At 29.3% G+C, this 15319-nt stretch overlaps 1 protein-coding gene and 1 long non-coding RNA gene across 2 annotated transcripts; one reads left to right on the plus strand and one right to left on the minus strand.

Annotated features, from left to right (window-relative positions):
• Nucleotides 1–1381: 1381 nt before the first annotated feature.
• LOC114193129 (BIIDXI-like protein At5g11420) lies at nucleotides 1382–8291 on the minus strand. The gene is made up of 3 exons (XM_028082834.2): nucleotides 8084–8291; nucleotides 6102–6602; nucleotides 1382–2211 (listed from the first exon to the last, which is right to left on the minus strand). The coding sequence occupies exons 1-3, from the start codon at nucleotides 8289–8291 to the stop codon at nucleotides 1685–1687; spliced, it is 1236 nt and encodes a 411-aa protein (XP_027938635.1). The 3' UTR covers nucleotides 1382–1684.
• On the plus strand, nucleotides 6488–9902 carry LOC146884080 (uncharacterized). The gene is made up of 2 exons (XR_014984191.1): nucleotides 6488–6626; nucleotides 9296–9902. It is a non-coding gene; the product is annotated as an uncharacterized LOC146884080 (long non-coding RNA).
• Nucleotides 9903–15319: the final 5417 nt, after the last annotated feature.

Raw genomic sequence — 15319 nt, forward strand, 5'->3', positions numbered from 1 at the left:
ACACACATACACGCATGCGCGCGCACACATATACACACACACACACATATAAACATATAAACAAACATCTGATACTAAACTATATTATCTAGATACACACACTTGACATCAGACTCACTGGTGGTGTGGACCTGTGGTGGTTCCCAAACTCTGCAAAGTTTGGCCTCAAGGGGTTATCATCTAACCACTCACAAGGTAAGTCTCCTTCACGCTTAGGACCAAACTAGTCTAGTGACTTGGACCTTCTTCTTCTCTTCACCACATAACCTACTCTGCTCTATTTGAGTGTGAGTAGTTATTAGAGAAAAGATACTTTCATATTTAATCCTTATGTTAATGCATACACTAAAAATACCACCATCATAAAATTTCTCCTTGAAATCTTGAGAAGCTCATCATATAATAAATCTCAAATTAATCACACACGCCAACCTAAGCAATCATCCACACTTGTTACAACACACCAAAATTTGCACATAAGTATGACTACTAGACTTTGATACATTCGCTCAATGAGAGCATCCACTCACTAGACAAAAAATGTACAAAAGTCCACTAATCCAACGAGTGTATTCTTGACTAGCAACTACAAAGTCAGTAAGTTCTGTGACTTTGGAATTGCTTAGCATACATATACCTAATTGGCGACTCTAAAGTCAGTGAGCCTCTGACTTTGGATTCGCTCAGCGAGCATGTACTCGCTCAACGACTACCAACTCAGAAACTTCCTGACTTGGGATTCGCTCAACGAGTTCGCACTCGATCAGCGAGTCAACATAATTTTGCAGATGCCCAATTCATACCAAACACAGTTTCACCACAAACATCAGTAACAATTAGTCTTAATGAAATATCAAATCAAAAAATGCTTCTAAGCATGCAACATCATAGCTAGCACCTAAATTCCCACATAATGAAAGTTACAACAACTCAAATTCCCACATGATATCAATAAAATGATGCAATTTACCAATTTAGTATTTTTACAACTCAAAATAGTGTAATTAACTTCCCTTAAAGATGGGTCATGAGACAAAAGAAAGAGAGTTGGAGAATGGCAGGAGAAAGCCTAAAGGAATGGTCATGAGGAATGAGAGAAAGAGAACAAGAGCGAATGATAGAGAAAATCCTAGCGCTATTTTCATAAATTTACCCCGCTGACATAAAACTGAATAATTTTTTGGTATTAAAATATTATTTTCGTTAGTTTTATTATTCATTTTATAGGTATAATATATATATATATATATATATATATATATATATATATATATATATATATATATATATATATATATATATATAAAGTGTTGATAACTATTTTTTATGTAAATGAATATTTTTCTTTAACATCAACTACAATGACATGATAGAAGATCAATTAGAGTGAAACATTTTTATTTAAGAATAATCTATATTTTTCAGCATAATTTATTCAAAATACATAAAAGGGGTTAGAAACCCTCCACTTGTATACTATATAAGTCTATACGATATAATGATACTTGTTATACACACTTATTTCCATATATCAGAATGAAGATCATAGTCATTACTCTCAGGCCTCTTAGTAAAAAAGAAAAAGACAGAAATTAAGAAACACATGCTCATAAAATTATTCTCTAACTATATATCATAAACTCAAAGGCTCAAGGCTCAGAACCCTTATGGATGATCCAAATTCTTATGGCTTACGCAGGCTTATGAGCTTGACATCATCAACCACAGGTCCACAGAGTGAAGAGAAGTCATCACTTCTCATAGTGTAGAAGGTGCTGAGGAACATGATTCTTGTTCTTGGTCCAACAGCCACAAACTTAAGGGCTGCACGTTTGAACCCTCCTTTGCCCTTGGACTCGTAGGGCACTTTGATGGTGTCTTTGCCAGCAAATGCTTCCACAATCATGGATCCTTCACAGGAGTTGCTGGCATCCCCTACAGAGAATGAGAGCACATAGGTTTTGCCAGGGATGGTTCTGGCCACTTGAGCAATGGCACTCTCTTTTCCTGCTATTAGTTCCACTGCTCTTGTGCCCTGAGGGACTGAGAAATGCTCTGAGTCTATGTACCTCACTGCCTTTAGAGACTCTACCATCCACCCTGGGAGAGGAGAGTGGTCATCCTCAATGTTGGGTGGGATTATCACACCCCATGATGAGTTCGGAAACACATAGGGTCCTTCTTCAAATCCACCATTCTTCAATAGGTTCTCTGTGGAGGAATGGGAAATGAGTTAATTAAGACATTAATATAAGAGAAAGGGAGAATGAAAAATAGTGAAAGATAATGTTCAAGTGAAATGAATGTAAAATCTATTTTCATGTCAAAGTATATTATCTATCATGAAAACAAAATTTCATAGTACACTCTGCCTTTAAAGATACTTATATATTAATTTATTGGAGATTAAAGAAAAATTATATTTAAAGTGAATATATAAATAAATAAAAATCTTTTATAAGTCAATTTTATAAGATTAAATTACATTTAAAAAATTCACTTCTTAGTAATGTTAATTTTAGTTTTCGAAAAAAATTCATTTCAATTTATCTTCTCTTTATCAATTAGTCTTCTTTAATGATTTATAACAACACTTTTGATAATATAATAATGATGGAACTGCCATATTTGAATATTGTATTAAGAAAATGTTTGACCAATTGCTGGAAATTTCTGTGAAAGTGGGTGCAAAAGAAGTTAAAAGGGTAAGAATGAAAGTTTTGTAATAATGCTATGCTATCTCATACAGGGATCTCGATGCCTTTCACTGGGAATATTGAATGAAAATAAAATCCCAATCCCTATCTGAGTTTTTCCAAAAGTATATTATGGAAATAATGTAAAGTTCATAAATACATTAAGACTTTTTTTATTTATAGATATCCAACACAAATACTAAAAATTTACAAATAATTCACACACACAAAATCAACCGAGCTTGATTCCTTGTAGGAACTGATTCAACTATACATTAATGCATATATGTATAGTTGAATTACGAGTGAGACTCATTGTGCATAAATACACATAACTAAAGAAATAAAGGGGATAGTTGGTTATTCATTACATGTTGTGGTCCCATATGTATAATTTAAGACAAACACATACACACTAATACACAAACATTTATTTAATTTTCAGTAGCAGTGTTTTTTTTCTACTTTAAAGGGAGCAATGTTTTGTTCTATCAGAAGCCTTTTATTCACCTAGATAAGTAATGAACAGTGATCTGATTCCACATCACAGATGCAATGCAATGAAGACCAAGTAAGAACACAGATGTTATATTCTAATATCAGACACATTCTGAATTTGAATTTATGCTGCTTTTTGTAATATCTCCTATAGCAGTTTCAGAGGGATAGGATGCATAATTGCATTTCATAAATATTGATTGGAACATCCTACCTACCTAGATAATATGATGAACTATGAATGTAGGACCACTTCCAACCTGTTTTTACTTAATTTTCTGACATATCTATGCATAAACATGCATATAATACACACACACACACACATATATATATATATATATATATATATATATATATATTTAACCTGTTTCTTAATCGATCTTCTTTTTCTTGAACTATTAATGTTTGTTCTTAGTTGTGTAATAAGCATTTCATCAAACAGGTATGCAGCAATAATCACAAGGAATGTTACATCAAATCAAACACCTTGTGTGCATGTGATTATTTGATATAGCTAATGAAAAATTAAGATTATGATTAGAATAATGAAAGTTTAACATACATTACATTCATTTTCATTTGGCAACATATTATAGTAAAATAATTATAAAAAATATGAAAAAGTATAATATTAAATAAGTGTAAAAAATTTCGTATGTTAGATTTTAGTGTCTTAAATGAAATTTCTTTAATTCAGTTTATTTTAGTCTTTTTTTTTTCTAGTTGGGATTTCTAGACACATCATTTTATAAAAGGTACTGTTGTCCAGCTTTCTCTGATTTGTCTTTTCTTTCTCGAAGGAATAATTTGAACAAGATATTTTGGAAAAAAAGTCTTGAAAAATTAATAGTATTACTTTATATAAGGAAACAAATATTTTTAACAAAGTATATTGAAAGTAGATCTTTTAAAATTAAAATAAATCCTCGCGTCTAGTCTTAAATAAATTAATTTATATGAAACAAAATACTTTTAGATTTTCAGTCTTCTTTTCAAAAATTTGATGGAGTTACACTTCAAGATTAACCCGAAGCCATAAATTGTTTAGAATATTCACTTTTATAAAGATTACTAAAAATTTAGGACCATTTGAACTGAAAAAAGTAACCTAATAAAACAAGATAAAGACAAAGGCAATTTACATTTATTACGTAGAATGGATAACAAAAGTTATAATTTAATGCGACAATAATTTCGAAAAAACAACAGTCTTTATTTCTTCTATTAGTAAATTCTTCTAAAAAAGATTACAACTTTGAAAATTTCATTTTTTAAATCGGGACGGGAGAGAGTTAATAAATGACAAACAAGACTTACTAAACTAAATAACTTTTTAACAAATTTGAATCTAAACTAAAAATGTTTAAAAATATATTAAAGGGAATGTTATTATTACCATTTAAATCAAAACTATATATATATATATATATATATATATATATATATATATATATATATATATATATATATATATATATATATATATATATATATATATATATATATATAGTATTTGGTTGTAGAGAAATAAAGGGAATGTAAGGGACGAGTTTTTCTTTTATTTTTTATTTATGTTTAGAAAAAAAAAATGCTGGAGAACAAAATCTCTCACTGAATTTTTGTTTCCTTCAACATTGGAATGTTTTAAGAAGAAAGATTTAAAACATTTCAAGTGTATTAAAAAACATCTTATTTCTATTTTTAATTTTCAAGTTAATATAAAATAATTAAATTTTAAATATCTCTCTCTTTTCTTTTAAATCAAACAAATGTAATATGTAATCTATATTTTATTTTATTCTAGAATAACCAAACAGTCCCTTAAGAAATTGAATATTTTTGAAGTTTTGTCTATTCAAGTTCCAATGCATAAACACTATCAACATCCTAAAGCTATAATATCTATTAGAGGAACTAATATTAAATTAGTTAACTCCAATGCTTAATGATCACGACTAAACAACATTTATCAAAGATGAATTTTGATTGAGTTTCCTTGGGTGAAAAGAATTCGATTCTTGAAAGTGTTATTTAACATTAGGATGAACTTGTTTAATGAAAATAATTGTTTTTGAATAAATAATTTGTAAAAAATATTTATTTAACGAGTTGATTAATATTGCTTATTAAAAAAGTAGAAAAATATCTATTTTTAAATAAGTTAATTAGATAAATACATCAAAAGGTAGAAATCAGTTTATTTTATAAAAATTGTTTTCGTTAAGAAAGTAATAAGGTCAAACAAACCGAACTTAGTTTGAGAAACATACCGATTTATTTTCTAAACATGTAAAAAAAAATTAATTATAGTTTAACGATTAACTAATCTCAAATTTAATATGAAATTGGTTAGAAAAACATTTTAACGACACGTAGCTTTGAGAAATTTAACTACATATTACGTAATTGTTGGACTTTTTATATGTTTGGGAATTAAATCATATTTATCTGTTTATAACATCATTTACATTATTATATGTTCAAAACTAAAAATTTCAAAAGAAAAAACAATAAAAAGTAAGTAAATGATTAAAATCAAATTATTCCCCTCAATCTATTGATTTGATTCCATGAAAAGTAAGAGAAACAATTGAAATAAAATACTATTTTGATATTTAAATACAATATTATATATTTAAAGTTAATAAAATTTAATTTGATTGCATATACTTAATAATATATTTATAACTATAAAAGAAAGGAGAAATTATGAACATAATCTATAATCATAGACGAGGAATTTCCTTATTTAGCATATATATATATATATATATATATATATATATATATAATTAGAAAAGTATTTAAATATAGAAACATTAAAAAGTGTATTTAAAAATTGTCGGTAATAATGATAAAAAAATAAAAATAATAATAAGAGAAGAGGAGAAAAGTGTAACTTACGGTTTGTAGGTCTGGGAGGGTAGAGAGTCCTGAGAGCAACCGAATCAATGAGGGGCCCACAGGCGGGGTCCTCCTCCTTGCCAGGGTTGTGAATCAGCATCTCCACCGTCTCGCTCTCCGCTTTGAACCCGAACGCAATCGGGTCCCACCCGCTGCTCGTGTACAGCGTCTGGATCGGTATCACTCCCCAGTCCGGCGTCACCGAGATGTTAATCCTCTCCTCCTGCGCGCACGTCCGAGCCACCATGAACGTGATCGAGTAGTACATCCCCTTCATCACCTTTATGTTCTGCTTTATCGACGCCTCGTTCCCCAACCGCACCGCGTACGCTCCCTCCGGCACCACCAGCAGCATGTCCCCCTGCTTCTGCCCCGACTTTATGTACTCCACGAATCCCGATATCTCCCATTCTGGAATCGACTTGCTTCCTCCAACCACCACCGTCCCTTTCAGATCCGACGCCTTTGGACCTAACTCGAAGTTCCCGTTCGCCACCAGTCCTGCGCTCACCGTTCACCGGAGAGGTTAGTTCTCAGAACAATCTCCTTTTACTCAAATAAATACTTTTTTTTTTTAAATAAATTTATTTCTGTTAGATAAAATAGAATGATGCATTTATTTAGTGACAAGTGAGAGGAAAATATTAAAAGGTGATTATTTCGAGAATGAGATAATAACACGACGATTTATTTCTACAACTACATTTATTCTACGATTTTGTAAATCAAATGAAGAGATAAAATTGAAAAAAACAATATTAAAATAATAAAACTTAAATATATATTTATTTATTTATTTTTTTCTTTTTTACTTTAACTGTATTTGTAAAAAACTTGCTACAGACAGTAAGAGTCAAATGCAAAAAGCAAGTCTAATCCAAATCCTAAAATCTCTGCCGCATATGCTAGTTTTTTTTTTTTTACCATACGGAACAGTGTCCTGAGAAAGTGCATTTCTCTGAAGGCATGTGTGGGGTGGTGCAGACCACCACCACCACCTACATGTCCCTAGCAACACACAGGGCCATGTGAAATTCCAGAGCGACATGCATGCATTGTGCTGACCCTAAACTGTGGGTCCCATCACGAATTTAAAATATGGAATTTATGACAGCCGTGCAACGTTAAGGTCACCGTCGTATAGCTAGGGCAGTGACCCCAACAGTGAAGGAAAAAAAAAAAAAGATTATTGTTAAGGGTACATGCATAAATTATGTCCACATCATGGAACAACACTACAATAAATTCATCCCTCTGTGGATATTGTATTACCTACACTTTAATTTCTACCTTTTGATTCACTACCAACATGCTTGAGTGAGGCACATGTCACATTAAATAATCATAACCACTGTTCAAACAGTTTTGTCTTAATAATTCACCATGAAGTTAATTTTTTTTTTCTTAAAAACCTTTTTATTCATAGATAACATAGTAAATATGACCAAATAGGGTTTTTCCTAGGTGACTTTAAACCCACATAAGTTTTTAAAATGGAGAATTTAACCTAGTTCAATAATTTAGACTTTTGTAATGAACAGTCTTATACATGAGACCTAAAAATATATAGATTTACACTTAATGTATATATTTTGTTTTTTCTTTTGTATTTTCATAATCTTTTGTATTTATTTGTGTTTTTTCTTTCTGTATATCTAACTTGAAATAGAGATAAATGCACTTATATGAATTGCAACCCAAGACACTCAAATTTAAATATAGAAATGGAGTATTGGGTTTGCTAAAGAAGATGAGCATCAAATTGTTGAAGTGTATAAAATTAGATGAGAGGTATTTTTGTGTAACAAGAATACCCTTATAAGCAAGTAGTGTATAATGGCAGTAATAGAGTTTAAAGATTAAAATTTTTAACAAAGTTTCATTACAAAACCTACTTTAATTAGTGAAGCATTAAGTGCTTAAATGTATATACAATAGAATAGATGTATTTGTATAAAGTGCATTATAAATGAGTAGCTTACCATCGATAATGGAGAAGGAGACATGGAAGGTGGAACAGAAGAGCACCGACAGAAATAAGAACCTTCCCTTCATGTTTTCTGGGATGAGAAACTCTGCAATTTTGGGATAATAATGAGGTGAAAAAGGAAGAAGATGAAAGAAGGGAGAAAAAGCATTGTGGATCAGTGCAGGGAGAGGTTTGGCCTTATATGCATGCTTTGTTACCATATCAGACTTAAATTTGACGTAAAATATCAAATCTGCCACTCGATGTTTATCTTCAAGATCATTAGGTTTTATTTTGACGGATTTGCCCCTGCTTCTTTGGGGTTTTAGAATATCAACTGATCTCACTCTTTTGGGAGCTAATAAAAAACCAAGTACATTTGTGAATAAAATTCCATTAGGTGGCCAGTAAAAAAAGAAGAAGAAACTTGTTATTCGAAATCATACAAAAATAGATTAAAAAATCATTAAAAACACTTTTCTTTTGTATTTTCACAATATTAGGTTCCCATTATAATTTTTGTACTTCCAAAACAAATTATCTTGATTATTTCTTTTCAAATTCCTACAAATATGGATTATTTTACAGATTCATTTTCAATATTTTTCCTTTTTATTGATTAACAAATATTTCAGCTTAAACTTTATGATTCTGATTTTTAACATATACCTAAGTTCATTCAAACACGAGTTTTCTTTTTAAAATTATGTTATACATATATTTAAGGAATTTAGTATTTTTTAAAAGTTATGAATTTATTAAAAACCACTAATTATTTATGACCCGATGACAATGAAACATGAAAAATAGTTTTGTATGATTTTGATAGATCTTACTTTCTATCTCAAAATAGTTTTTTTAGGTCAACTATAGTAATCTCTTTAAACAGAATGGGCATAGTTTTTAGGTCAACAAACTACACTTTCTTTTACTGATCATGTCAAAAATGTAAAAAAGTATTTACTGATTTTGTTGACAATCGAATCAATCCATATAAAAGATATGATAACATTTCGATTTGTTTTTTTTTTTTATCTGTAAATATTAGTGGTTAGATTTTTATAAGTGAGAGAGTTAAACTCACAACTTCTTCTACCATTTCTTTTAAACCCATCAAATAAATCTGGTGTCTCAAAATTATTAGTTGATAACATTCTCTTGTTAAGTGACTTTGTTTTTATATTTATAAAACTTGAATCTGAAACCTTACTTCTTGATACCCAAGTTTAAGTTTACGAAGATGAAGAGTGAAATATGTTATGATAGACTAAAGAGAAGAAGAACAAAGATACTACTTGGAGCTGAAATCATTAATGGTGCATTCAAAGATGAAACATTTGCATGTTATTAGAGTCCATGGAGAAAACACATCACGAGGAAGGTGGGGAAGAGGTAGAAAGTGAGGACAAGAAGAGAGAGAGTAAGAGAAAGTGACCCACAAAAAGGATCTAGGTGGACTGTATTGGGCATTGTTTCATGATGATGGGATTGCTGCAAAATAGTCACCCACCTATAATTGGGAAAGATCACACACACACACACACATTGGTTTTGTTCATGGGCCTTCATTCATGCTTTCAAGATATGTGGCCCTTTTCATATGGAAAGTGGTTATGCTTTCACTCTCACCCTCATGCATGGATGAGGTCCATTTCAATCTTCCATCCCCATCATTCAATTCTAAATTATTCATTTATTTTCATCTTAGAGAGACTTCCATATGCAAATCAATGTGTAATTATAATCTACCGACATGCATTTCATATTAGGAATTGATTTATATTGTTTTCATTTGGAGGTCTGATAATATTTATAGAATGAAAATTGTGTCACTTGATTTTTTCTTATATTTTTTTTTGTTTGAATATCAAATTCATTGTAATAACATGATTAGAATCAATTACTACATTGAAAGCATTATCCATTTTGGAATCTGAATTCTGGTGTTTCAGAGCGTTGGAGGAGGAATGTATATTTAAAATGTTATATTGATCTTCATTCCTAAACGATATGAATGTAAGACTATTAAGTATATTGAAATAATCTTTATATTATTATAAGATGTAATGAATGATAAATCATAGAGAAATAGACATCGAATGTTATATACATATATTTTTTCATTTAAGGAAAAGATTATAAATACACGATAGATCTTATGAGAAAGAAAGAAAAATGATCGATACACATAAAATAAGCAAAATTATATACCTTAACAAGTATACTTTTACGTGTTTGGTTTGGTATTTGGAGTTTCGTATCTAGGTTTTTTATATGAAAAATAGTAGTCACTAAAAGTAGTTTTTAGCTTAAGGGAGACTCACACGTACATAATCAATCTTGGAAAAACAAGAAAAGAAGTGGAGAAAGGATAAAGACAACAACAGATGTATTAGGAAAAATAAAACTTATACATAAATTTGTATATGTTTAGTGTGATGTTTGAAGCTTCATATTCACGATTTTTTTAATATAAAAGAATTATTCTAAATAGTTTCATTTGAATATGAATTGTGAATATATGCTTCACTTGAAATTAAGGAAACATAATACAAATTCACACTGACTTTTTCTTTTTTTCGGAAAAATAACCTTTCGGACACTGTCACTCAATTCCAGTAAACATTTTATATCTTGAATCATAATTGAGTATATGCTATTTCAGTTATTCCCATTAACAGATTTTAATGTGCATTTACGGTTGAGTTTTCTAAACATTGTATTTATTTTTTGAAGCCGATTGAAGAATTTTCTGTACTGGATACAACCTAGCAAGAAATTATTTCGAATTTTTGGTCGAGAATATACAAGATCTAAATTGTAGGATTATTATGGTGACAATTATATATATTTAAGACACTTGCATATCCAAATTTAAATTTGAGACCAGTGATTAAATTAAAACAATTTTGTATCATTTGATTCACATAGTTTAGGAAATCTCTAGTGATTAGTTTTTCTAGCGAGTCAAATTCACATCTTAAAGGGTAATTAATCAAACCTGTAACAAAAAAGTTAATCAACAACAATTATTATAGTTCAAACATTTTTGGGTGAATATATTAAAAGAAAACATTTCAAAACAACATAGGAGTGAAAATTAAAAATATATTTCTAGAAACATATTAAGTGGATTACTTTAAGGAATTTTTGTATGCCCGACAAGAACTTTCCTTCTGAAAATGTTCCAAGTAATTTGTTTTTCACTCCACTTTATTTCAATTTTTCGTTATTTTACTCCACGTACTAAGAAATTTAGTATATTTTTGTGACATGAAAAGAGGGTTTCACCAACTTTCCTTTGCTGAAATAGAAATTGAGATGAATGAGGAAAGTAAAAATTGACGTGCTGTTTGTTTAGGGCATGTTTAAGATTTGGGAAGAAAGAGTGTTCAAAAAAGTTGGTTAACAAATGTTGAGAAAAGACCACGTATATGATAATTTGGAATTATAATAATTGATAATGCATGCAATGAATGTCATTAGCATGATAATGACAAAGTTAAACTTTCTAAAACAATAATGAGAGTGGTCACAGATAAATATGATATAAAATTAGAATTTATGTTGTTGACCGTGAAGTTTTAGGTTTGGGCAATTATGAGGGGCAAATTCTACTGTGTACACCTATAATTTAAAAGGTACTTAAACATTTTTTTAGTAGACTAATAAATTATAAAGATATGTAATATTTATTTTATATATTAGTAATATGTCAATAATTTGTTATCTTTTAACTGTTAATGACATTTTTTTTATTGTTACATTTCACTTTTTTTTTATGTTTGTTTTCATTGACTTCTCGAGGTAATATAGATTTTAATGTAACTTTGTGCTTAAAAGAAAACTTATTAGTTAAGTTATCACGTGAAACTTTTCTATCAATTGCCATGCCACCAACTAAAATGTAAGTTTTTGTGAACATATTATCATGCAAAACCTCATCACAACATAACATGACTTGACATATTGAATGGTATTAGCAAGTTTTTTTACAATTCTTATCTTGTGTAAGCTATATTAGTCAACTTCCCATATCAATAATGACCGAACATAATTTGTCATAATTAGTTATCTTTTATGAAAAATATTTTCTCTTTCTGAATCATCAAAGTTCTTTTATAATTGTCCAAACATTCATCTAATATTAAAATTTCTCTTTTATACATACAAGTAAATTTTGAGTTGGAAAGTAAAAATAATATACTTAAAAATTATATATTTTATCGATCTCTAATATAATAAAAATGAACATATAATTTAATATAATTATAACTATAATATATATATATATATATATATATATATATATATATATAATAGATTACTTTTTGTTCTTTTAAATTATTAAACCCATCAATAATTAAGTTAAAACTAAAAATTTTAGTCATATATTTTTCAATATAAATAATTATATTATGTGAAAACAATTTATCTTCCATTTTCTTTCACAATCTTGTTTTGATAATAATCATTGTAAAAAAAATCATCTTTTTTTCAAGTAAAATGTATTTCTTAATAACTTTAAACTTATTAACTTTAGAAGAAAGGTAGTTGGAAGGGAAAAGGAGGAATGTTTATTTTCCATTTGTTCTTTGAAAGTTATTGTTCGTTTGGTTGGTCAATTAGAGGCATTGTGTTTGTATCTTAAACATTTCAAACATTTTATGGAAATTGATTTTTGTGAATCACTAGATTTACTATTACTAGTAGTCTAAAGAACTTGGATGAGTTTCTAACATTTAATGATAAGAGTTATTTTTGTTGTTTTTAAGAGGATAATGTATTAAGTTGTGTTTAAGTTGCTTAAAAAAATGTTAAGAACATTCCCACTAGACATTAAGATAATAAGATTATTTAGATGTGAATGTTCATTCCAAGAAACCCAAGAAAAAATAAGAGATGAAGAATTCAAATTAACAAAAGAAAGAACATAACATAACAAAGACAATATAAGATGGTGGAAGCATAAATGAACATAAGAACATAAGAACTTGAATTAAAAGAACAAAGATGGAAAAGAAATGGAATGGAGGAGGAAGGGGAAGGAGGCACGCCACTTGGCAGATGAACCAACCCAAGATGAGTGGTGGTTGTCACCACTTGAACCAAAGTTCAAGATAAGACCAAGGGATAAATCAATCTCAAAGAGAGGGACTCACAACAAAATATGGCTATAATAACTTTACTTCTTCATTCGACAACCCTTTACAAGTGGGGAGGAGGTCTTCTTGAATAACCAAAGAAAGGGGCCTCCTAGCAAAAATACAAATATGAGGGATACACTAGCAAAATTAAAGGGTATCTTTCTACAAGCCTAATGATAAATGAGAGGAGAATATTCTCCACTAATTACAAAATCATAAAAAATGTGTGTTATCTCTCCTCCAAGTGTGCATGACCCCCACTCCAAGATGTTCTCTTCTCCTCATCTTTTCACTTTCAAGGGGTCTTCTTAGCAAAACTAGGGATGTGGTGAGAACACTCCCTTAGACTAGACTCCTCCTAGACCCTTCATTCTACTAGAAGGTGGAACCTCAAAGGGGGAGATGCCACTAGCAACCCTATAAAACACAAGAAACAACATGAGTATAGAATTTATTTAAGACAGAAACTTAAACCAAGTAAATGAAAGAAGGTGAAGAAGCTTTCATCCTAATGTTTATTTTTCTAGCACATTCCTTCATCTTTGATAGGGGTTAGGAGCTCATCATCTTCCATCTTTGAGATATTACTTGTTTCATGAAATGGTGTATGGATATAATTATATGATAAATATTTTATTATGGCCATAATGTGTAAATCTATATAAATATACTATGATCTTTTATTATGGCCATAATATGGATCTATTATTAAAATTTTAATAACTATAACTTACCCTTGTATTTTTGTGTCCGTTGTGATTTTATTGACCTATGATAATTGTATGTTAATACATGAGCAAATGATAGTGCAGGCAGTGGCGGAACTTGACCAAAAATTGGGGGGAGGGGGGGCAAATTATATTTTTTATATATAAATTATTTTTTTTAATTAAAAAAATTTAATTTCTTTTAATTAAAAAATAATAATTTCTTTACATCATTTTTTATTCAAAATAAGCACTCATAACAATAGAATCTAAACAATATAACAATAATATATATGAAAGAGTAACATAAAGTTTATCATCAACAATAATATATATAAAAAAAAGTTACCTATATTCAGAGTGCTCCTTTACGCTCTTTCAATGACTTAAAATCTTCAATAATTGAATCAGAGCTGAAGCTAGTTGCAATATCCCTTTTAATATAGATTATCGTAGTGCTTGCTAAAAATTCAGCCTCCATCTTATTTCTCAACTTGTTCTTGATTATTTTCATTACAGAAAAAAAATTTCAGTTGTAGCTATAGAAACTGGAAGAGTCATGATAAGACGAAGTAATCTATCTATCAAGTAGTAAACTTCAGACTTTTTTGTTGTTGCCAAACACGTACATAACTCTTGCATTGTTGATAAATTCTTCAAATTTGAATCTTGACGAGCATCAATAATGAAATGTTGAAGTTGAAAATTCAAATTAATCTTCTATTGCTCATTGAAATCCATGGGATAATATTTTTCCACAAGAGTGCAAATTTTATCAATATTAAGAGCTTTATAAGCATCCTTAGGATCCAAAGAGAGCTTAGAATTAATAACTCCATTGCTTGGTCATTAAATCTACAATCTACAATTTAACTCTTGTAATTGCTTATCAACGGTAACAAAGAATATTTCAACTTTGAAATAATGCTCCACTATAAAATTTTCACCTCTCACCTGTTTACAACAAGATAAAATTATGAATACCCCAAATTAAATCTTAAAAGCAAGACTCAATATTTTAAAAAAACTAATAACTTCTAAATGATTAACTTCCCTTACCTTAGAGTAGATTCCTAATCTTGTTCTTCCCTTACACAACTTCAAAGCCAAAAATAACTCTATCTACACAAAGAAGAGTTTGATCAACAATTAAAGCATAATTTTATGATCTCTAACATATAGATAGAGATATGCCTAGAGCGTAGAAAAGCCACATACAAGAGGGAAACATATTGCTTCAAAAAAAAAAAGAGGAAAAGATGAACTTACTCAAAAGAAGAAATTGTTCGGTCCAAAATGTTTCTTAACTCTTCAATTTTGCCGTAGTGCAATTTGATTTTGAAAATAATAAGGAATTGATGATGAAAATTGAGATGAAAATAAAACAAGAGAAAG

The sequence above is a fragment of the Vigna unguiculata genome, chromosome 8, assembly GCF_037176805.1.
Source record: "Vigna unguiculata cultivar grain cowpea cultivar isolate G323 ecotype 2 chromosome 8, ASM3717680v1, whole genome shotgun sequence".
NCBI classification, from domain to species: Eukaryota; Viridiplantae; Streptophyta; class Magnoliopsida; order Fabales; family Fabaceae; genus Vigna; species Vigna unguiculata.

Bases quoted from the DNA above. Each gene is read 5' to 3' on its own strand.
- LOC114193129 (XM_028082834.2), bottom strand. From the start codon at position 8,291: ATGGTAACAAAGCATGCATATAAGGCCAAACCTCTCCCTGCACTGATC. The intron at 6,603-8,083 runs GTAAGCTACTCA...CGGTGAGCGCAG, and splicing joins CTCCTTCTCCATTATCGATG to GACTGGTGGCGAACGGGAAC. The intron at 2,212-6,101 runs GTAAGTTACACT...ATTCCTCCACAG, and splicing joins CCCTCCCAGACCTACAAACC to AGAACCTATTGAAGAATGGT.